The 20809-nt window shown below is 60.1% G+C and overlaps 7 protein-coding genes and 1 non-coding gene across 8 annotated transcripts; 4 read left to right on the plus strand and 4 right to left on the minus strand.

Moving 5' to 3' along the window:
• Positions 1–121: 121 nt before the first annotated feature.
• THITE_2116949 (uncharacterized protein) lies at positions 122–2337 on the minus strand. The gene is made up of 2 exons (XM_003654124.1): positions 1943–2337; positions 122–1863 (listed from the first exon to the last, which is right to left on the minus strand). The coding sequence occupies exons 1-2, from the start codon at positions 2222–2224 to the stop codon at positions 460–462; spliced, it is 1686 nt and encodes a 561-aa protein (XP_003654172.1). The 5' UTR covers positions 2225–2337; the 3' UTR covers positions 122–459.
• Positions 154–243, minus strand: THITE_t103. Its single transcript has one exon. It is a non-coding gene; the product is annotated as a tRNA-Phe (tRNA).
• Positions 2338–3327: 990 nt separating the features above from the next.
• THITE_2116952 (uncharacterized protein) lies at positions 3328–5620 on the plus strand. The gene is made up of 3 exons (XM_003654125.1): positions 3328–3640; positions 3792–4304; positions 4441–5620. The coding sequence occupies exons 2-3, from the start codon at positions 3858–3860 to the stop codon at positions 5593–5595; spliced, it is 1602 nt and encodes a 533-aa protein (XP_003654173.1). The 5' UTR covers positions 3328–3640; positions 3792–3857; the 3' UTR covers positions 5596–5620.
• Positions 5621–6298: 678 nt separating this feature from the next.
• Positions 6299–7673, plus strand: THITE_65565 (uncharacterized protein). Its single transcript, XM_003654126.1, has 3 exons — positions 6299–6446; positions 6533–6856; positions 6942–7673. Exons 1-3 carry the CDS (start codon positions 6418–6420, stop codon positions 7267–7269), a joined length of 681 nt encoding a protein of 226 aa, XP_003654174.1. The 5' UTR covers positions 6299–6417; the 3' UTR covers positions 7270–7673.
• A 1142-nt stretch (positions 7674–8815) lies between these two features.
• THITE_2116957 (uncharacterized protein) lies at positions 8816–12646 on the plus strand. Its single transcript, XM_003654127.1, has one exon. The coding sequence runs from the start codon at positions 9508–9510 to the stop codon at positions 12253–12255; it is 2748 nt and encodes a 915-aa protein (XP_003654175.1). The 5' UTR covers positions 8816–9507; the 3' UTR covers positions 12256–12646.
• Positions 12612–14878, minus strand: THITE_2116958 (uncharacterized protein; the record flags this gene model as incomplete). Its single annotated transcript, XM_003654128.1, has 7 exons — positions 14705–14878; positions 14530–14650; positions 14060–14459; positions 13860–13990; positions 13657–13779; positions 13268–13490; positions 12612–13081 (listed from the first exon to the last, which is right to left on the minus strand). Coding segments are annotated over exons 1-7 (1190 nt in total), but the record flags the coding sequence as incomplete, so codon positions are not given.
• Positions 14879–16207: 1329 nt separating this feature from the next.
• Positions 16208–18611, plus strand: THITE_2116964 (uncharacterized protein). Its single transcript, XM_003654129.1, has 3 exons — positions 16208–16619; positions 16712–17841; positions 17945–18611. The coding sequence occupies exons 1-3, from the start codon at positions 16274–16276 to the stop codon at positions 18296–18298; spliced, it is 1830 nt and encodes a 609-aa protein (XP_003654177.1). The 5' UTR covers positions 16208–16273; the 3' UTR covers positions 18299–18611.
• Positions 18612–18640: 29 nt separating this feature from the next.
• Positions 18641–20739, minus strand: THITE_2129674 (uncharacterized protein; the record flags this gene model as incomplete). The annotated part of the gene is made up of 11 exons (XM_003654130.1): positions 18641–18990; positions 19065–19222; positions 19292–19512; positions 19604–19648; positions 19723–19747; positions 19810–19878; positions 19945–19978; positions 20038–20049; positions 20117–20263; positions 20335–20497; positions 20584–20739. The coding sequence occupies 11 exons, from the start codon at positions 20737–20739 to the stop codon at positions 18641–18643; spliced, it is 1380 nt and encodes a 459-aa protein (XP_003654178.1).
• Positions 20740–20809: the final 70 nt, after the last annotated feature.

The following is a 20809-nucleotide window of genomic DNA, read 5'->3' on the forward strand; positions in this document are numbered from 1 at the left end:
GAGAGTTTGGCGACGATGACTCAGAACGGATCCATTCGCTAAGGTGCGACGGCCCTCCTGAGGTGGCGACGGCTTGGAGTTTGACATGTCGGAGATGCCGGCAACGGAAAGAGCAGCCAGTGCGAAGTGGAAACCGGGGCAAAAAACAAGCACTGCGGTTTGTGTGGATCGAACACACGACCTTCAGATTGAGTTCCTGAAGTTGACTTCAGTCTGACGCTCTCCCAACTGAGCTAAACCCGCTTGATGTTAAATGTGTTTTCCCGGTCAAGTACATATGGGGCCATTCAAGTGACACAAAGCCGCATGAAGTCTGAACACAACAAGAGCGGCCGCGAAATGATACTGGAACCTTTCAAGTGTCTTTCTATGATTACCATGCATGTTCGCTAGAATAGAGTCAAACACAGTGCACACCCAAACTCCACGGCTATCCATCGATGCAACTCGTACCTCGCCCTACTCCTTCTTCTTCCCCTGCGCCACCTCAGCAGCCTCCCGCCTGCGCTTCCTCCAGGCCTTCAGCTCATTGAGCAAGCCCATGACCAGCGGCACCGCCACCGGCCCCAGAAGCGGCAGGTAGACGGCGATCTTGTGCTCGTCGGGAAAATACAGCTGCCCGACCATGCTCTTCTCGAAGAAGGCCCGCTCGGCCTCGGCCTCGGCGACGCGCGCGTGCGCCAGCCCTTCGGGCCTGCCCAGCGTCTCGCAGGCCAGGCGCAGGTGCGCCATCGTCTTGGACACCCCGTCCGCGACGCTGCTCGGGATCGAAATCGAGGGCAGCGCGAGCGCGAGCCGCGCGAGTGACCCGAGCGTGGACGACGCGCGCAGCAGCAGGTCCGCCGAGCGGATGCGCGCGAGCGTCGAGAGGCGGAGCGGCAGCGAGCCCGACTGCGGCATCCCCGTCAGAGAGAGCAGGTGCGAGGTGAAGGTCAGGAGCGGCTGCTTGAGCGCCTCCGAGGACAGGTGCGCCGTGTCGCTGGGGAGCGAGAGGAGGTAGACGGTGCCCCACTGGGGGATCAGCCACGAGTGAGGGGCCGGGGCTGTCCCGGAGCTATCTGCTGAATCCTGCGTCGGCGGCACCGCAATCGTCTGGTTCCCGGCGAAAACGACAAAGTTGATGGTCGGCGCTCCCCCGATGGAAGGCGACAGCGGCCACTCGGCGGCGTTAATGAAGGATGAGAGATCCTCCTTGTTGAGCACCTGGTTCTGGACCCCCGGCGTCGCATATAGCTGGACCTGCGTGTCTATGGTGAAATTGTGGATGGGCGACAGGACGTCCAGCACAGGCTTCATGTACTGGTGAATAGCGTCTTCGATATCCCAGCTGCTCGGCAACGGCCCGCTCGTGAAGAGCGAGAAGGTGAGGTGGTAGGTCGGTGCGTATTTCAGCGATCTCGTGGTGCGTTTGGAAAGGGAATCGGCAACGTCCGGCGAGAGACCCTGCGGCCGATGTTCCGACGGGATCGAGTTGGTGGAGAGCAAGTACGAGATGGTGGCCTGCTCCTCGGCGAACGTCGACCGCAGCTGGCCGGCAACGTAGGTCGCGAGGGACGAGGAGGATGATGTGGGCGACGGAAGGGTATTGGGCGGGTATGTGATGTCGAGAACCGGCGCGTGCGGGTCAAAGGATGCCGTCGTTGTCTCGCCAGGAAGTAGACGGATCGTCAGAACACTGTCGTGGTCGTGGTCGCGGTTCTCGCTCGCGGCCGGGGGGGCCAACTGCAGCCGCAGGTGATGGCCGGAGAAGTCGTTGAGATCGTCGAGAGCATGCTGTGTGAGCCGCAGCAGGTTCTGGGCCTCTTGTTCCTGGAGCGCATTGGCCTGGATGGAGATGCGCAGCGGGAAGACAGGGCGACATGCCTGTGTGCCATTGCCGAGTCAGCAGTCGGACGGGCTACCACTGAATGGCTGGAGGGGCGAGGGCATGCCGGGCGCATACCTTGCCATCGGCCCAGTCGAGCATCTCCTGCAAGGGAAGATCGGCGCGGTAGATGGTGGTCGTCTTCCACCAGATGGGCAGGCCGAGACATAGCACGATCAGCCAGAACGAGAGGATGATGTAGCTGCGTCGCCGCACGTCCGACGGCTTCTCGGGCGGCGGCTCCTTGCGTGCTGGCAATGGCAATCCATTGCTGGTGGTTGCCGCCGGTGCTGCAACGGCGGCCGAGTTCTGCAAGTCTGCTGCTGCTGCGCCCTTGTCGAGTGGCTGTTGAATCGTCATGGCGAAGCGGGTGGCATGCCCATCTCTTCTGTCGTGTTTCTGCCCCCGGCACGCCTCGAGTCTGCGGTGCAGGACGAACGGTTGTCCTCGAACCAGGCTAGCGTTCTCTGTCCTCCGTACTGTAATACGTGGAGTGAAGCAATGCGCAGCGTTTCCATTCGCTGACGGCGAGGTTTCCACACAGCGAGCGAACAATTACGGTACAGATTCAGGTAAATATTACATACAATACGCAGTATGTTCCAGCCCAAGCAAGGATTTGATTGGCTTGCTTCTGCCCTGCTTCACAGAGTCGAGGGCCCACACCAGCAATCAAATCAGTTCACGGTCTTGACGCACCACGGACATGTTTCACACTGTTGTCGGTTGGCGGGCGGTTCCGTTTCACGCAATTTCCACCCAAGACAGAGCCGCATCCAAACACCCAGACCACCAACTCGTAACGGCAGCAGGCATGCGGACGTTCCCTCGCGCGGGAGCGGGCAGCCGCCGTTCGATTGAGTTATCGTGCTTTGCACCTTCCGACGACAAGCTGGTCCCACCCCCTGCCAAGTGCCCGAACCAATGGAACTCGCATCCCAGCGCCAGCGGAGCTGTCAAGCAACCTACCTTAACTCGAATGATCATCTGCGTCCACGGGCCACTTCCCATGTGCGGTGCCTGGGTGCCCCGCTCAAGCACCATCCCTTCTTGGATGGGCTTGCGCGCTGTGTTCTTGGGCTAGCGCGGAAATTCTTCCATGGCCGTATTTCCGTCTGGCGCAGGGTCTCTTCCAGGTTGTTGTCTGGCTGCCCCAGGCGCCCCGACGTTGCCGAGCCGAGGTAACTTCATTGCTCGACTGATAACCTTTTTCAGGCTTGATGAGTTCACGTGTTCCAGGCTGGACGCTTGCTCGTTGACTGTCTTTCCTTTCCTCATCTCATTTTTGCTGTTTAGATTCAAGGCCTTGCCAGCTGTTGTGCCGTCCGCAGATCCCTGTGCGCTTGGTGTTTGGTTCCGGCGTCGTGTTGAGCGCGGCCATACCAGATAAATGCCACAGTTGATCCGTCGCCTTTCAGCACAAGTCGCGAGTCCGGCATCCCCAGGGTCGCCGTTTCCTGTGTGTGCCGTGAACGGCGCTTGAAAGGGTGGGCCACGTCCTATTATTCTCAAACTTGGCGGCAGAGCCGTTCCCCTGAGCCGCTCTTCATGAATTCTTGGCCCGCTCAACTTACATGACAATGACTACCTGTGAGTGTCCTGCGCGGCTAATCGCGCACCTTGAGCCATGACGGCGCCGGTTCATGGGACTGGGGACTGATCACAGCCGCCCCCGGCAGCGCCTCTTCCTCTTCCTGTTGCCGTTTCGGCCTTGACGGCTGCCGCGGCCTATGTCAACGCGAAGGCCTCGCTCTCCTACGACCTTGGCTTGCTGAGGTGCGTCGTGCCGACAGTCGCCAGCCTGGTTTGGTGGACGAACCGCGGGCGCCTCAACTTCTTTTACCGCCTCGAGGATCTCGCCACATCAAAGTCCTCCGAGAACCGCATCTTCCTGCGCTTCGAGGACCGAACTTACACCTATGCCCAGGCCTACGACACTGTGTTGCGCTACGCCGAGTGGCTGAAGGAACGGCGGGGCGTCAGAAAGGGCGAGATGGTGGCGCTAGACTTCCAGAACACCGACACTTTCGTCTTCCTACTCCTCGCTCTTTGCGCTCTAGGCGCTGTCCCGGCGCTGATCAACCACAACCTTACCGGCAAACCCCTAGCGCACTGCGTACGGAAGGCGAAGGCCCGGCTCGTGCTCCTGGATCCATTGGTTGCCGGGCACGTTGGGGAAGACGTCCGATCGGAGCTCAGCGACGTCACTTTCGAGGTCGTTACCCCGGAGCTGGAGAAGCAAATGCTATCACATGAGCCCGTCCGTCCTCCAGATGCCGTCCGAAACGACGCGTCGCCCGACAGCATGGCCATGCTCATTTACACGAGCGGGACCACTGGCTTGCCCAAGGCGGCCATTGTGTCTTGGGGCAAGGTAGCCTTAGTTGGCGGGTTTTCTTCCCGCCTGGCCGGGACAACCAAAAACGATGTGTTTTACTCGGTGAGTCCAGGGTAGCATTTTTTTTTGCGCGCACGCATTACGTGGTTGGCAACGATTACCGGGCTGGGAGGCGGTCCTAGAGTGTGCCACATCCGTATGAGCTTTGCTTGATTCTGACTCGACCGTCTGTGTACAGGCCATGCCACTCTATCACGGTACGGCCATGTTGATTGGCTTCGCCCACATCCTTTCCGCCGGCGGCACCTTCGCCATGAGCCGCAAGTTCTCGACCAGCTCATTCTGGGACGATGTCCGCAAGCACGGAGCCAACATCATTCTGTACGTCGGTGAGACGTGCCGCTACTTGCTGTCAGCGCCGGAACGCAAGGATCCGGTCACGGGCGAGAGCCTCGACCGCAAGCACAGCGTGCGCGTGGCGTTCGGGAATGGCCTCCGACCGGACGTGTGGAGCCGGTTCAAGGAACGCTTCGGTATCGACACCATCGTGGAATTCTACGGTGCGACAGAAGGCAGCTTCGCCACTTGGAACAAGAGCCGCAACGATTTTAGCATGGGTGCTGTTGGCCGTAGTGGGGCGCTCTACAATCTCCTCATCGGCAGAACGATTGCTTTGATCGAGGTTGACCACGAGACAGCGATGCCATATCGAGATGCCAAGACTGGGTTCTGCCGCCGGGTAGCTGCGGGAGAGCCAGGGGAGCTGCTCTTCACGCTGCCGCCGAAGGACGTGGAGTCCCGTTTTCAGGGATACTACGGCGACAAGGACGCTACGTCCAAGAAGATATTGAGAGATGTTTTCCGGAAGGGCGACGCCTGGTTCCGAACTGGCGATGTGCTGCGCTGGGATAAGGAGAACCGCGTGTACTTTGCGGACCGCATCGGCGACACGTTCCGCTGGAAGAGTGAGAATGTGTCGACCGCCGAGGTTGCACAAGTCGTCGGACTGCACCCGGATGTCCAGGAAGCCAACGTCTACGGGGTGGCACTGCCGCACCACGACGGCCGTGCTGGATGCGCTGCGGTGGTCTTCGAACCATCTGCTCTGGCCGGCGACGGCGGACGGCCGAGACCCGAGACGCTCAAGTCGCTGGCTCAGCACGTCCGGGCTGGGCTGCCGAAGTATGCCTTGCCGCTCTTCCTCCGCGTTGTCCAGGCCGGCGGGATGCAAACGACGGGCACGAACAAGCAGCAAAAGACCGGCCTGCGTAGCGAAGGCGTAGACCCTAGCAAGACGGGCTCTGACCAGCTCTTCTGGCTCCATGGGGATTCCTACGTCGAGTTCAGACCCCAGGATTGGGAGGCACTGCAAGGGGGTCGGGTCAAGCTCTGAAAGGCTGCGCTGTGCCTGAGAGGGTTCGTCTTGTGGTGCTACTCCTGTGTTCATCTTCCCTGTTTACCTTTATACTTGTGGGCTGCCGCGAACGATGGACCTTGCGAGATGCCAATGCATGATAGGAAGTAGTTTATATCCCCTGTATAACATACATACCATCGGTTTCCTCGCAGCTTTTGGGGCAGATTGTCTTCTTCCATCCATAATACCTTGACGGTTTGCACGACAATCCGATTCTGCTGTGGCTTGGCTTGGCCTGCTGCCACACACAAACTGCATGATGTGACTGTGACTTGATGGTGTGCTTCAGCTATTCGACCAATGGCACGCGGCAATGATCGCGCAATGGCACGCCAACCCCAATTGGGGTGACTGAGGGGTAGTGGCGTCTTCACGTCAAGCAAGTGGAGGGGTAAATCACCCCGCGTTCGGCCGCAAGAGAAGCATGAAGAAGGGAACTCCGGAGACGGCCAAACCTGAGCCATTGCCACTGTCAGGCAAGGCATCGGCTGGGCGGGAGCAAGCGACCAGCTGGCTTTATTAATCATTTCAAAAAGGGTGGGGGATTTTCGCTCGTCGTGGGGGATGAGAGGGAAGAGAGAGGGAGGGAGGGGACCGAGGACCGGGAAGGCAGTCGGAGCTCTTAAATTCGCCTCCACCCACCTGCCCCTCACCTCATCTGCCCACCCAACGTGTCCAAGGTGTTCCTTTCCACCGTCCCAGCTCAGCAGTTTTATTTACGCTTGACCATCTTTCCGCTGCGATTCTTTCTACTACCGTACCACTTGAGATACCCCGTCCTTCACAGACAAAACAAAGATGGCTTCCGAGGCTGAGCGTCCCGTTCCGTATGTGACGTGCCCCCGAACGACGGCGGCCCTAGAACTGTCGCTGCGCGAGAGGGTCTCCTGCAGCTAACATGCGGTTTTTGCAGCCTCCGGCTGGGCAGCATTGCCCCCAACTTCAAGGCAGACACCACCAAGGGCCCCATTGACTTCCACGAGTTCATCGGCGACAACTGGGTCATCCTGTTCTCCCATCCGGAGGACTACACCCCCGTGTGCACCACCGAGCTCGGCGAGATGGCCCGCCTCGAGCCCGAGTTCAAGAAGCGTGGTGTCAAGCTCATCGGCCTGTCGGCCAACACGCTCAGCAGCCACGAGGGCTGGATCAAGGACATCAACGACGTGACGGGCTCGCTCGTCGAGTTCCCCATCATTGCTGACAAGGAGCGCAAGGTTGCCTACCTCTACGACATGTAAGTGTGCAAAGAAAAAAAGCCTCGGGAAAGAGTCGCCCGGGCAGCGGAGACCAGTCAGGGGTCTAACACCGCGGGGCGGCAGGATCGACTACCAGGACACGACCAACGTGGACGAGAAGGGCATCGCCTTCACGATCCGCTCCGTCTTCATCATCGACCCCAAGAAGACGATCCGCACGATCCTGTCGTACCCGGCCTCGACGGGCCGCAACAGCGCCGAGATCCTCCGGGTGGTCGACTCGCTCCAGACGGGCGACAAGCACAAGGTCACCACGCCGATCAACTGGGTGCCCGGCGACGACGTCATCGTCCACCCCAGCATCAAGACCGAGGACGCCCAAAAGATCTTCCCCAACGTGCGCGTCGTCAAGCCGTACCTGCGCTTCACGTCGCTGCCCAACTCTGCTTAAATGCGGTGCGGAGGGTTAAGACAGTGGCAGACGGGCGGCCACATAGTGGGGACACACTCGGATGCCCCAACGAGGTCCACAGTTCACTGCTTAACTGGTCTGGAGGAGGGCTGTGCCTCGTGAGCCAGGTTCGCTTTGGACGACGGAAGTTTGGGGCGGCGTTGGTGCGTGGTTCGCGGTTGCCAGCTCTTAGTTACACAGGTGTACGGATTAGGGAATGCCGCTGCGCTAAGAATCGGTGATCCTCCTGTGTCAACCCTGTCTCCACGTGGCTGTCCCATCGCGGCGGATATCTTTCGTCTTTTAGGTCGGGCCCTATTGCTCAGCGCAGGAGTGTACGGAAGAAAAATGTAGCAATGTTGAGGTACCTCCAATCTAGGCCCGTGCCACTGTTCTTTCACTGCATCTGCCGATGAGAATTCGAAGCGGTCCGGGCAAACCTTGGAAGGAGTTCACAAGGAGAAAGAGCGCAGCAACTTGACTCGCCGCACCGACAGCTCCTGTCTTGTCATGGTTGAACCCACCTGCCGCCTCCTGTGATTCGCCAGGGCGCCGCCAAGAGCCACAGCTTTGTGGAGTAATCCGTGCCTCACCCAACCAAAGAGGGCAGGGAGCAGCGCTTTTCCAGAACAACTTGGACCCCCACAATTCCATCGGCGAAGCCCTCCGTGCGATCGAGTCGGCGTGTTGGACCTCGTGGCGGCTGCAATCCTTCCTTGTACGCACCTCAACGTCTGTCTAAGGTACCTTTGTTATCGCAACTCGGGCACCGCGCGAGTTTCCCAGGGCCGTGACCGCCCGCGGCTGCCGGCTTTCAGGGTCGCAGCACCCCCGCCGTCTGCGAGCAGCGTCTTGAATTGAATTTGCAGCTGGACCCGGCGACAATCCTCCCCCGCTTCTTGTTTCCGTCCGTAACATCCCTAGAGCCGTCCGTGCGGTGCATTCGAACGAGCGGTGGACGGACCCTCCGAGCCATTATCCTCCTGTCCGCTCATCCGTCGTCTCCCAAGACGGGTGCGATTTGTCTGCCATCCTATCCCAGGGCCCAACCCGGGAAATTAATCAGTGCGACTCTCATCAGGTACGTCCGTGGCGATCCGGTGATCTCATCTCTCCTGTTTTTTTAACCCCTCCGCTCCTTGTCCCGTGCCACTCTCGCCGCTCGCCGTTGTTCGTGGACTCTCGCCGCACCTTTCCGCTTCTTCCCCCGGTCGCCGTGCCATTTTGTGCGAGGCTGCTGCGCCAGGAAGAGAGAATCTTCAAGACCCGCCCACTTCCCCCCTCCCCCCGGCCTCGCTTACGAGCAGTCATTGTCTCCCTGTTTATATCACGCTACCCCGTCACTTAATGTGTCCTCGGTGCACCATTCGGCGGCGGACGCTGGTGGGTTGATGGCGCTTGACTGGGGGAGACCGTTGTCCAGGAACTCCCGGCGGCCCCGGTTTCCCTGTGGCCCGCCGCGACGCCAGTATCAGGACTGCGCTCCTTGCCTGACCGCAAGGTGCCGCACGCCGACAGCGCCTCGACGGCACCTCCGTGGCGGGATCAGCCGTCCCAAACCCGCCTTCCAGAATTTCTTCTTGCGCCCCTGTCCCTTGTCCTCTCCACGTTGCGCGTCGTTGCCGCTTCGTCACCTTCTTGCTCCCTGGTCTTCGCGCATTTGCGTCCTTGCGTTGTCTCTCAGTCTTGTCATCACGAACGCCTTGCTTCCTGCCTCCATCGCTCGCTACAACAGCTAGGCGCCTCGCTTGTTGCGGCCCAGGCGCTCTGCTGGGGCCGACGATGTCGGGCTCAGGACTAACGTTCGGTACGCCAGGCCAGCAGCAGGTCGGGGCCGACGAGTATTTTAGCCGGTACCCCGACTCGGAAACCGAAGATCGATCCCTCGCAAAGACACCCTCCGACCTCCTTTCCTCGGCCTTCCGCGGTATCAAGAAGATCACACCCGGGAGACCGTCGCAACTTTCCCTCCGTCGGACGCCCGAGCCGCCCGTTCCTATCGTTGAGAGGTCCGCGGCCTCCGCGCCTCTCCTGTCCCGAAATACGCGTCCGCCACTGCCGCAACATGCACGGAGTTTGAGTCTACAGGATAGCCTCTCGAAACCCTTACCCGAGCCGCCGCCGCCACAGATCTCCCCAGCGAGCCCTTTGACACCCTTGACAGCGCCCCAACCGCTCGGCAGTCTCGGCACCATTCTTGACGTTGAGACAACAGAAATGGACAGTCGCACGAGCACAATGGACTCGACGTCCTCAGTCGAAATGGGAGGTGGCCTATATGCGCGAGGACAGACCGGCCAGGGTCCGGACACGAACGTCAACAGCAGCCAGAGCAGCTTGGCGAGCTCTTCCCGGCAAGAGGGTTCGGACGATCGGGGCGACAACCTGACGCCCAAGAGCACTGGCCCGCTGTCGGCCGGGCCGTCACCTAGTATCGGCCAGCAGAGGACACAGGCCGGCGGGACCGCCGTTGGAACCGCGACTCCATCTGCGCACCTGTCCGGGCTGATGTGCAACGTACACCGGACCACGGGAAGGGAACCGCCCCCGCTCGTCGGCGCGACTACGACCATTCTGGGAGACAAGCTGTACGTATTCGGAGGAAGGATATTGTCCAGGAGTAGGCCGGCGCCGTTGACAGCGGATCTGTACGAGCTGGATCTCATCCGCCGGCACTGGACAAAGCTGGAGACGACCGGCGACATTCCCCCGCCTCGTTACTTCCACTCAATGTGCGCCCTCGGTGATACGAAGATGGTATGCTACGGGGGCATGTCACCGATAACGAGCCAGAAGAACATCCCCGCAGACCAGCAGCCTGAGGTTACCGTCATGTCGGATATCTACATTTACGACTTGCCAACCAAGAAATGGACCTTCATCCCGACCCAGGACGCTCCTCAGGGCCGTTACGCACATTGCGCTTGCATCCTACCGTCGTCAGCGACGTTTGCCTCACATCGAGCACCGCTTTCGGCCTTGCAGCACAACCCGTCTACGGGCAATCCGAACGAGGGACGAATCGGTATCAGCATCGACGGCACTGGCGGCGCCGAGATGATCGTTGTCGGCGGCCAAGACGGAGAGAACCACTATATCGAACAGATCAGCGTCTTTAACTTGCGTAGCCTGAAATGGGTCTCAACACAGCCGCTGGGGAAGAGTTGCGGCGCATATCGCAGCGTAGTCGCCCCGCTTCCCCCCTATGTCACCGCCAAACTCGGCAAGACGTTCCCGGGCAGCGCGCGGCAAGAGCCTGGAGGCATCAGCCAGGAAGCGAGGGAGCCGGGCTCAAGCATGCTCATATACAGCAACTACAACTTCCTCGATGTCAAACTCGAGCTGCAGATCAGGACCCCCGACGGCCGTCTCACGGAGCGGCAAATGAACGGCACGTACAGCCCGCCCGGGTTGCGATTTCCGAACGGCGGCATCATCGATACCCATTTCGTCGTCAGCGGCACATATCTCACGTCTTCCAAGCAGGAATATGCTCTCTGGGCCTTGGATCTGCGAACGTTGACTTGGAGCCGCATTGACGCTGGAGGCGCCGTCTTCAGCCAGGGAAGCTGGAACCGCGGTGTCTTGTGGAATCGCCGGAACACGTTTGTGGTGCTGGGGAACAGGAAGCGCAGCCTCGTCGAGGACTATAACCACCGGAGGATTAACTTCAGCAACGTCTGCATGGTGGAGCTCGAGGCGTTTGGCTTCTACGACAATCCCCGGAAGACGTCTCCCATGAGCGGCTTCATCAGCGCCAGCAGCCCCTACACGAGCCCAGGTTTGAGTCTTGCCCGTAAGGCGGGCTTCACTGCCGGCGGCCGGTCCCACGGCCGCGCCGCTGAAGAGCTAGGTGAGAAGGCTCTGGCGATGAAGGAGCTGGCCGACATGGACATCCTCTGCATCGGTGGCGAACGGATACCGATCAACTCTCGGATTGTGGCGAGGCGATGGGGACCCTACTTCGTCCAGCTGTTGCGAGAAGGCACAGCCACGCAGGACGGCAGCGATGCGGCGACACTCAGGTCCAACTCGATATCGGCACCCGGATCATCGATCCGAAGCTCCAACCTCACCATCACGCCGACTAACATGAGCGGCAGCACCGTGTATTCGGCGAGCAGCGCGAGCAGCAAGGGAGGGGCCAGTAGCATGTCCTCAGCCGGCACGCTGGTGGATCCCGCAGCCATCAACACGGCGCCGACGCCGCGTACCTTGCCGCCGAATAGCCGTCCTCGGTGCCTGTACCTGCCGCACACCTACCTTACCGTCCAAGCCCTGCTGCACTTCCTCTACACATCGAGCCTTCCGGCGCCGTCTTCGCCGCTTTGTACGCCGCAGATCCTCTGCAGCCTCCTCCAGATCGCACGGCCGTACCGCATCGACGGCCTGCTAGAAGCTGTCGTTGAGCGGCTCCACGGCCTCCTCGACAGCCGAAACGCCGCGGCGGTGTTCAACGCGACTGCCATGGCAGCCGGCGGCGGCCGCGGCATCGACGGCACGCTGAACCCCAACTTCTTCCCCGCGTCCGCAGGCCTCGACGGGCTGGGCGGCCCGGCGGACGCCCAGCAGCTCAACGGCGGCAGCGCCGCCGGCAGCGAGGCCGGCGCGAGCACGAGCACGGCCGCCAGCCTCGCCGGCGGCGTCGCCGGCCTCAAGATCAGCACGGCGGTGCCGAGCGCGCAGCCGACGAGCGACGAGCTCAGCGCCACGACGAGCGTCAGCGGCAGCGAGTTCAGCTCCGAGGTCGGCGACAGCGAGCGCGGCGGGTCGAGGGAGATCTGGGCCGGCGACCTCAGCAGCGTCATCGGCCTGCAGAAGAGGGGCCTGCGCGGCCTCATGGAGGGCCGCAGGTTGAGGGAGCGCACCGGCACGAATACCATGGCCGCCGGCCAGCTGCAGCCGCAGCAGCAACAGCTGCAGGCTGGTGCTGGTGGTGTTGCGTACGGGCAGGGTCGCGTGGGGTTGGGGATCGCGGGTTCGTGAACGCGATGGACTCCGGTGGGTGCATCAGTCACCGTAAGGTGAGGTGAGGTGGGCTTTCTTGGATGAAGTGATGAGATTACGGCTTGCAGTCGTGCCTTGACTTGGATAAGGGGTGGTTGAACAGAGCGTGGGACACTTGGTTTTGGGTGTGGTTGCGAAGCACAAAGGGGGTGCGTTGGATGATGGTAACGGTTTTGGGCGGGCATACCTTCCTTTTGGTGGTAGCTTGCCTAGATCGTGTGCTATACGGCGTCAATTGTTATGGGATGTCTCGAGGTCAGCAGCTTGGCGGTTACAGTCTTGTTTCCGTCAGCCTCGCGTGGTCCTGAGCGGGCAGCTCAGATCTTCCGAGATTAGAGCCGTCCTGCTTGCCTGCTCAGCGTTTCATGTATCTGTTGAGCAGATCTCGGTGGTGCACATCTGTGTTGTTATGTCTATGTCGCAATGTACATACACATACATGCCTCTTTCTGACGTTTTTGTACTACCCCTTTCTAACACCGGCAAGGTGGCTATGCCTCGCGGAGCAATAGGAAAGCAGGCGTTTGTTCCTACGCCCTGGGCCCATCGAGTGGACGCTGTTTGATGAAGAGAGCCAGGATAAACGCTGAAGCGGAGAACAGAAACGAGACACCTGGCAAAACTGTCAGCACCTTCACAATACGGGTCTGTTGCGGTTGGTTATGCGAGGGAAAAGGTAGGGGAGAGAGGATTAGTTACCGTGGCTCCACCACAAGCCGTCGACGTACGACCCGACCACGGCATCGCGCACGCGGCCGGTGATGCGGTCGACGAAGTCGACGTCGGAGACCGTGTTCTCGATGATCTGCCTCGCGGGTTAGTCAGGTATTTACACTATCCTCTTTACTCCTCCTCCGGACCACTACCGCTACGCTACCAGGCGCCGTCGTGACAGCAGTACGAAGACACCACCACGCCACATATAAAAGAAGGGTTTCAAGTGGGAACTGGGAACCGGGCTACGAAGCAGAACAGAACAGCAGACACGTACCCTGCGCACCTCGTCCGGCGCCAGCCCCAGCGCAGGGAGGCGCGCGCCGAGGCTCCGGCGCAGCGCGGCCTGCATGACGGCGTTGGCCACCGGCAGGCCCAGCGTCACGGCGATGGTGGTGGTCAGGTACATGAAGGAGATGGCGGGGGCCGTGTGCGCCGGGTCGACGACGGCCTGCAGCGAGATGAAGACGGCGGACTGGGCGATGCCGGTGCCGAAACCGCTGTGAGCTCACCCCGGGTAAGGTATCGGGGGTGTTGGTTAGTGGGTTGGTTTATTTGCTTTCGAGCGGCCGGGGGGAGGAAGATGGAGGGGGGAAAGTTGGGAAGGGAGAGGGAGGTGGAGAAATATCAGGGAAGTGATGGGAAGTTGGGGGGGAGCAAACCAACCTGGGAAATATGTAGAGCGACTCCCAGACGTTGGTGTTGCCGTGCCAGCGGAGCATCAGCAGGAGGTAGCTGAAGGAGGAGAGCGTCACGGCGAGGATGACGAGGGCTTTGTAGCGGCCGGATCTGGATCCGTGTTAGTCCAGCTCCGCGGGATGGGGACGGCAAAGAGAGATTCTCGGCCTTTCTCCAAGTTATGCACCTACCGCTTGATGAGCAGGCCGGAGATCAGCCCGCCGAGCGCGTTTCCAAACACGGCGGGCACCAGGTGGGCTCCTGCGACGGTGTTGGATGCCCGCGCGGTAATCTGGAAGTAAAGGGGGACCGAGAACATGAGCTGTGATGACGGCGCAATTAGCTTCGGTTAGAGGAGAAAGAATCTGGAGCTGCGTCATTGATCACACACCCCCAACTGTGCAGCAACCTGAAGACCGAGGATCAAGAAGGAAAAGACGGCGTCGCGTCGGTGGAAGATCTCAAGCGGCAGGATCGGCTCCTCCTGCCGCTTCTCGACGGCAACAAAGACGAACAGGAGGAGAACGCTTAGGCCGAAGAGAGCGAGAACGACAGGGTGAGACCAGGGGAGCTTGACGCCGCCGAGCTCCATGGGCAAGAGCAGTGCCAAGACGGTCAGGGCAAAGAGCACGGAGCCCTTGAAGTCGACACGGCTGAACCTGCTCTTCTGGCCGGCCGTGTTAGTGCCGTCAGGACCTGGAGATTCCGGCTCATCCGTTGATGGTCCGGGCAGGTAGAAGGTCACGAGCAGGATGGCGAGCACTATGGGAGGAACTTGGCCGAAGAAGGACCTGCGAGGCAGATTGTTAGCCTTCCAACAAGTAATGTCCATGGATTGTTTGTCTTCTTCTCGAAACTCACCACCGCCATCCGATGACATCGACGAGCCAGCCGCCAAGGGGCCCTCCAATGCTGCGGCCAAGCGTGGCTACCAGGTTGACATAGGCGCGCCACTGGGCGACCTCACGGAGGGGAAGCAAGTCTGTGGGCGCAGTCAGTTTTCCCGTCTGGAGGATTGTATTTCGCGCAATCTTACCAGTGATCAAAATCGAGACAAGACCAGCCATGCCCGATGCTCCTGCGCCAGAGATGACTCGGCCGAGGACGACCTGCCACATGGTTTGGCCCATCCCGCTGGCTTTACGGTCAGCATGCTAACCTCCTAGCTTCGGCTCGCCCAGCAACCGATGGGACGGTAGTTTGACTTACACAAGAGCACTAAATGATTTGTTAGCAATTGGAGTCAGTTATTGAGTGTGATGATGAAACAGAATTCAAATCCATGGACAACTCACCAACCGGCCACGAAGATGACATAGGCAACGATGACCAGTCGCTTCCGGCCGTAGATGTCGCTCATCTTCCCGTACTGCCAGACCGCGTGTGTCAGTTTTTCAACCTCCTGGAGTACTGGTGGCTGTGCGTACCAGAGTTTGGGTGGCGGCGCCGGCCAACGCAAAGCTGGTGATGAGCCAGCTCGAGTTTTCCAAGTCGTTAAATTCCGAGGCAATGATAGGGTGAGTTGCTAGCAGTATGGAACCGTCGGCGTGGGCAACAAAGATACCTGTGCCCTGCTGTCAGCCTAGTGGTTCATCCATGACATACACACGTTGTTGCCATTGTTGGCCGGTGATATGGGTAGACAAACCGATGAGCAGGATCGAGATGATGCGAGCCACATGGCCCCGTCCCACAGCCTCGACACGTCCTGGAGCCTCCTCGTCGGCCGAATTGCTCTTAGACACCGGTCCATTGCCTCCATCCCCATTGACGCTGCTCCCGGGTGACACTGCTGTGATGGAGACATACGTCCCCCCGTGCCCGTTGGAACCCCCAGACTTGCCCAGGAGCGGCGACTGGTCCGTTGGCGGTGCGCCTTCCGCCTCCGAGCGTTGGACCATCTGGAACTATAAGGCCGGAGAAAGAGTCGAAGGAGCTGCTAGTATCATCAATGAATTCTCTTTCTAGAGAGAAGCGGATCATCAAGCGGTTTGGTCTGAAAAGGGGAATAAAATAAGCACCCCTACCACAACTGGAGAGAATTCAATCACAAAACTCCCAGTACTCGGCTGTTCGGCCCATTCATAATACCCCCACGTAGTTATCTCCGAGAGCCGCGTGGTGTCCCTGGTGTCGTTGTTGTTGATAGCGCCGCAGGAGCCGCTCTCGGCCGATCACGACATCTGTAAGTCGATGTCGCAAGCGCTCGAAACATTGGTCCACCCACTCAACTGGCTTGGCTCAACAACTAGTGTCGCTGCAGAAGAGTTTAGTCCGGTTCCCGCGTTTGTTTCTAGCAGGAAAGCAACCTGCCGGTCGGTTTCGCTTTGATTCAGGATTGCGCTGATGGCATCTCCTCATGGCCACAACTGGGCTCGCGGCATCCGTTGCAATTGCCGGGGGTAATAACGCCATCGTCAACACCAGGCGGCATATTGTGGGAGGCTCCACAATCCCCCACGGTTACCATCAACCCGGGCTGCGCCAGGCTCCCGATGGTATCGAGAAGACTCATAAAGAAGGCCCATACGACTCGGCAGTGCAATGTAGTCAGTCTCGGACAGGCACATCCCAGAGCAGTCCCTGACCCCCCGTGATCTTTGCCATGCGATTCTCAAGAGTGGCCCTCGCAGCAAGTCTGCAGCTGCCCGCTGCCCTCGCCCGCGGCGATGAACAGAGACCGCTCGGGCCCAGCCTGGGTGCGGGCGGCCCATTTGCTGCTGGCGCTGGGGGGAAGAAGCCAAACATCGTGTTTGTGCTCACGGACGACCAGGACCTGCACATGCAGTCGCTGGACTACCTGCCCCTGATCAAGAAGCATCTCATCGACCAGGGCACGCTGTACAAGCGGCACTACTGCACCACGGCCATCTGCTGCCCGGCCCGAGTCTCGCTGTGGACGGGCAAGCTGGCGCACAACACCAACGTCACCGACGTGAACCCGCCTTATGGTAGGACATAGCTGAACATCTTCGCCATTCTTTTCTCCAAGGGGTGACTGCGTCTGGGGGGAAGGACAGGAGACGCTGACGATAAGTTGCAGGTGGATACCCCAAGTTCGTCAGCCAGGGGCTCAACTCGGCCTACCTGCCGCTGTGGCTGCAGGAAGCCGGCTACGACACGTACTACACGGGCAAGCTGTTCAACGCGCACACGGTGGAGAACTACAACGCGCCGTTCCCGGCGGGCTGGAACGGGTCCGACTTCCTGCTGGACCCGTACACGTACATGTACCTGAACGCCAGCTTCCAGCGCAACCGGGAGGCGCCCGTCAGCTACGAGGGGCAGCACTCGGTCGACGTGCTGGCGCAGAAGGCGCTCGGCTTCCTGGACGAGGCGGCGCGCGGCGACCGGCCCTTCTTCCTGGGCATCGCGCCGGTGGCGCCGCACAGCAACGTGCAGGCCAGCCTGCTGACCAACCACACGTTCGACAACCCGGACGACATCAACAAGATCGTGGGCGCCTTCACGCCGCCGATCCCCGCGGAGCGGCACAAGCACCTGTTCGCGGACGCGCGGGTGCCGCGCACGCCCAACTTCAACCCGGAGGCGGCGACGGGCGCCAACTGGGTGCGCCGGCTGCGCCGGCAGTCGGCCGAGAACGTGGCCTTCAACGACCACTTCTACCGGCAGCGGCTGCGCACGCTGCAGTCGGTCGACGAGCTGGTGGCCGCCGTGGTGGACCGGCTGGCGGAGCGCGGCCTGCTCGACAGCACCTACGTCTTCTACACGACCGACAACGGCTACCACATCGGCCAGCACCGGCTGCAGCCCGGCAAGGAGTGCGGCTTCGAGGAGGACATCAACGTGCCGCTGATCGTGCGCGGGCCGGGCGTGCCGCGGGGGGAGGTCGCCGAGGTGGTCACCGCGCACGTCGACCTGGCGCCGACGATACTCAGCCTGGCGGGGGGGAAGAGCCGGGCGGATTTCGACGGCGAGCCGATCCCGCTGAGCCGGGAGGAGCTCGACCGGGCGGCGACCGGCCGCCGCCACCACGAGCACGTCACGGTCGAGTTCTGGGGGTTCGCGGCGTCGGAGGGCAAGCTGTTCCGCGACGACGAGGCCCGGCTGGTGCTCAACAACAACTACAAGGCGCTGCGGGTGATCGGGTCCGAGTACAACCTGTACTACGCGGTGTGGTGCAACAACGAGCACGAGCTGTACGACCTGAAGGTGAGTCTGCTTTTTCTTCCTTTCTTTTTCTTTTTTCTTCCTTTCTTTTTTCTTTTTATTTTTCTCCTATTCTGACAAGAGGGTACCCCCCTGCCCCAAACAGACCGACCCCTACCAGCTCGACAACCTGCTGCACAGCACGGCCACGCCGCCGGCGACGCTGCTGGGCGTGCCGCTGGCCAAGGTGCTCGCGCGGCTGGACGCACTGCTGTTGGTGCTCAAGTCGTGCAAGGGCGCGACGTGCGTGCGGCCGTGGCAGGCGCTGCACCCGGCGGGCGACGTGCAGAACCTGCGCGACGCCCTGAGCGCCCGCTTCGACGCCTTCTACGAGCAGCAGCAGCCCAAGGTCCGCTTCGACCGCTGCGAGCTCGGCTACATCCTCGACGCCGAGGGCCCGCAGTTCGAGGCCGACGGGCTGGTGTATCGTCACGGCTTGCGGTGGAGCGAGTGGGTGTAAGAACCGTCAGAGAGCATCAAGACGGGCGCTCTCCTCTCCAAGGTAGATTAAGCTGTAGGTATGGAACATGATAGGTACTACTATGATTGGTTTCGTGGCCACGAGCTACGTCTCGTGCCAACTTCGAACATGAACAGGGTTGTATGCACTCCCCTACAGATTACAACACATATCTGAAGTTCTTGTTCTCAAACTCCGTCTTGTCCCGCATTCCAGCCTCGTCGCTTGCGGCTTTGTCGGCTGGACCATAGCGCCGGTCGCGGAGCTTATTGGCAACAAACATGTAAACTGCAGCGCAACAGGTCAGAATCAGTGTGTGAAGAAGCCATGGCTGTTTTGAGGTTACTTACCGAGAAGAGCGAGATGGCAGCCGAGTTTGATGGCATAGCCGACTAACAGGCCGATGGCGGCACCCTCGTATCTCGGCGCATCGGATTCCTTCACGACAAAAGGACCAGCAAAGTTGCCCCAGCAGTACGCCGTGAACACCAGAGCGCTCGCGAGCGAACGATGCGTGTAGCCGGCCATGTTGGACGAGATGGTGGTCAGCGACACGGTGAAGCCGACAGACTGCGAGTTGACCAGCCAGAACGAGACGAGCCGGCCCCAGGTGTTGGAGCGGGGAAGGTATGCCATGCAGGCTGCGGCGACGGTGCAGAGGAGGTTGGCCACGGTGGCCGTCAGCAGGCGGGCTGAAAGAGAAAGGGGCTCCGGTTAGCATGCTCGCGGTGTCCTGAGTCGATATGCACCACGGGGCAGCACATACAGTTGGGGATATTCAGAGTAATGGCGCCTCCGATGAGCAACGCCACGACCTGGACTGCGTCTCCCACAGACTTGAGTTCGGTGGTCTTCGTGGTGTCAAAACCCATGTCCCGGATGATGACGGTGGAGAAGGAATTGACGACGCCGTTGGGAATTGCCCTGAGATGCGAACCAAATCAGCCATCGTGAAGCTGACGGAAGGAAGATGATGATGGACAGAGCACATACGCCGCAAACACGCTGATGAAGAGCAGGATCATCTTCGGGTCCGTGAAGCCGACCCAGAGCTGCTTCCGGTCGAAGCGCTTGTTCTTGATGCCAGTCTCGTTGCTGGCGACACGCTTGACCGCAATAAGACGCTCACGGTGGCTCAAGAAGTGGGCGTTGGTTGGAGAGTCCGCCATGAAGAACCAGATGACCAGGGCCCACAGGCAGGTGACGCCACCGAGCTGTTTTCTTGTTAGCATACCTCAAAGTTGTATGGTTAGAACGTGTGCGACTTGCCATGTAAAAGATCAGTTCCCATCTATCGGGCTTCACATCCGTGGGGAGCTTGGAAATGCCCATGGAGATGTAGGATCCGATCTGGACGGGAATGTGAGGTCAGCGCGCTGGCACTTAGAGGGCTCGCCGGCCGTCTCGGAGAATCCAAAACTCACGATTCCACCCCAGCCTAGTGCGGAGCTACAACCACCAGCCAAGATTAGTGCGCTGACTGTGATCGCAATGCGGTAGAGACCACGTACTACCAGATGCATTGACGCAGCGGGATCTCTCGCCTGGTGTACCAGAACCCAGTCATCAGGGTCAAACCCCTGAAAGAAACGGCGTCAGCGTGTGCCGCGGCGTACCCAGTAAGAATGAATATCCCGTGGACTTACGGCGTAACGGCAGCTTCAAATATCCCCATGATGACTGGCGTTCAAACTTGTTAGTCCGGGCGGAGGGGATGTTGGGGACGCTTTGGAACTCACATCGAACGGCCACTGTGCAGGAACTTGTTAGTCCCTCGGCATGGAGCGAGTCGTGGCAGGTAGAGTAATTAGGACTTACGTGCGCTGGAGTAGGACCGAGCCTGCGTCATGAGAATGACCAACACCCCCCAGGCGAGGACACTGATTGCCAGGACTTTCTGAGCCGGATACCGTCCGATGAGCCAGCCACACGGGTACTGGCCAAAGAAGTAACCGGCGTACACCACTGCGAGAAGGGTATTCGGTCAGGGAAAACGTTCGCTGAGTTCCAATGGGCCATCGGCATCATTTGCGTACTCGCAGACAGGTAGTTGAACTGGTTCCCTTTCAACCCCAAGGCATCCTGGTAGTTAAACAGATTCGCGTAGTTGAGCGACGTCTTGTCCATGAACTGCAGGGCCTGCGTGATGAGGAACATGGGAAGAATGATGAGGTCGATCTTCCACCGCAGCTTTCTCAACTGTTCAAAGTGGCGTAGAGTCAGAGAGACTCCGGGTTCGCTTTTAGCTAAGAAGAGGTCACGGTGGATGTTGGCTAGGCACTGACCTCTCTCACGGTCGGCTCAACGTCCAGAGCCTCCAGATACTCTCTGTATCCAACTGCATTCTCCTGCTCGCTGACGTCCATGTCATCCGCCTGCACGATCTTGAGCTTGTCTGGCCGGTCCGCCGCGCCGACTGGCGCCTGGTTCGGGGAGGACATGGTTGAGATGCAGTCGCAACGTGTTTGCAAGTGCAACGGGCTAGGTTGCAGCGCGTGGAAAATCGAGAGA

Source organism: Thermothielavioides terrestris, chromosome 3 (genome assembly GCF_000226115.1).
Source record: "Thermothielavioides terrestris NRRL 8126 chromosome 3, complete sequence".
Taxonomy (NCBI): domain Eukaryota; kingdom Fungi; phylum Ascomycota; class Sordariomycetes; order Sordariales; family Chaetomiaceae; genus Thermothielavioides; species Thermothielavioides terrestris.

Coding starts and splice junctions, on each gene's coding strand:
- THITE_2116949 (XM_003654124.1), bottom strand. CDS start 2,224: ATGACGATTCAACAGCCACTCGACAAGGGCGCAGCAGCAGCAGACTTG. Junction 1,864..1,942: donor TCGACTGGGCCGATGGCAAG/GTATGCGCCCGG, acceptor AATGGCACACAG/GCATGTCGCCCTGTCTTCCC.
- THITE_2116952 (XM_003654125.1), top strand. CDS start 3,858: ATGGTGGCGCTAGACTTCCAGAACACCGACACTTTCGTCTTCCTACTC. Junction 4,305..4,440: donor AAAACGATGTGTTTTACTCG/GTGAGTCCAGGG, acceptor GTCTGTGTACAG/GCCATGCCACTCTATCACGG.
- THITE_65565 (XM_003654126.1), top strand. CDS start 6,418: ATGGCTTCCGAGGCTGAGCGTCCCGTTCC. Junction 6,447..6,532: donor GAGGCTGAGCGTCCCGTTCC/GTATGTGACGTG, acceptor CGGTTTTTGCAG/CCTCCGGCTGGGCAGCATTG. Junction 6,857..6,941: donor GTTGCCTACCTCTACGACAT/GTAAGTGTGCAA, acceptor GCGGGGCGGCAG/GATCGACTACCAGGACACGA.
- THITE_2116957 (XM_003654127.1), top strand. CDS start 9,508: ATGGACTCGACGTCCTCAGTCGAAATGGGAGGTGGCCTATATGCGCGA.
- THITE_2116964 (XM_003654129.1), top strand. CDS start 16,274: ATGCGATTCTCAAGAGTGGCCCTCGCAGCAAGTCTGCAGCTGCCCGCT. Junction 16,620..16,711: donor CGACGTGAACCCGCCTTATG/GTAGGACATAGC, acceptor GATAAGTTGCAG/GTGGATACCCCAAGTTCGTC. Junction 17,842..17,944: donor ACGAGCTGTACGACCTGAAG/GTGAGTCTGCTT, acceptor TGCCCCAAACAG/ACCGACCCCTACCAGCTCGA.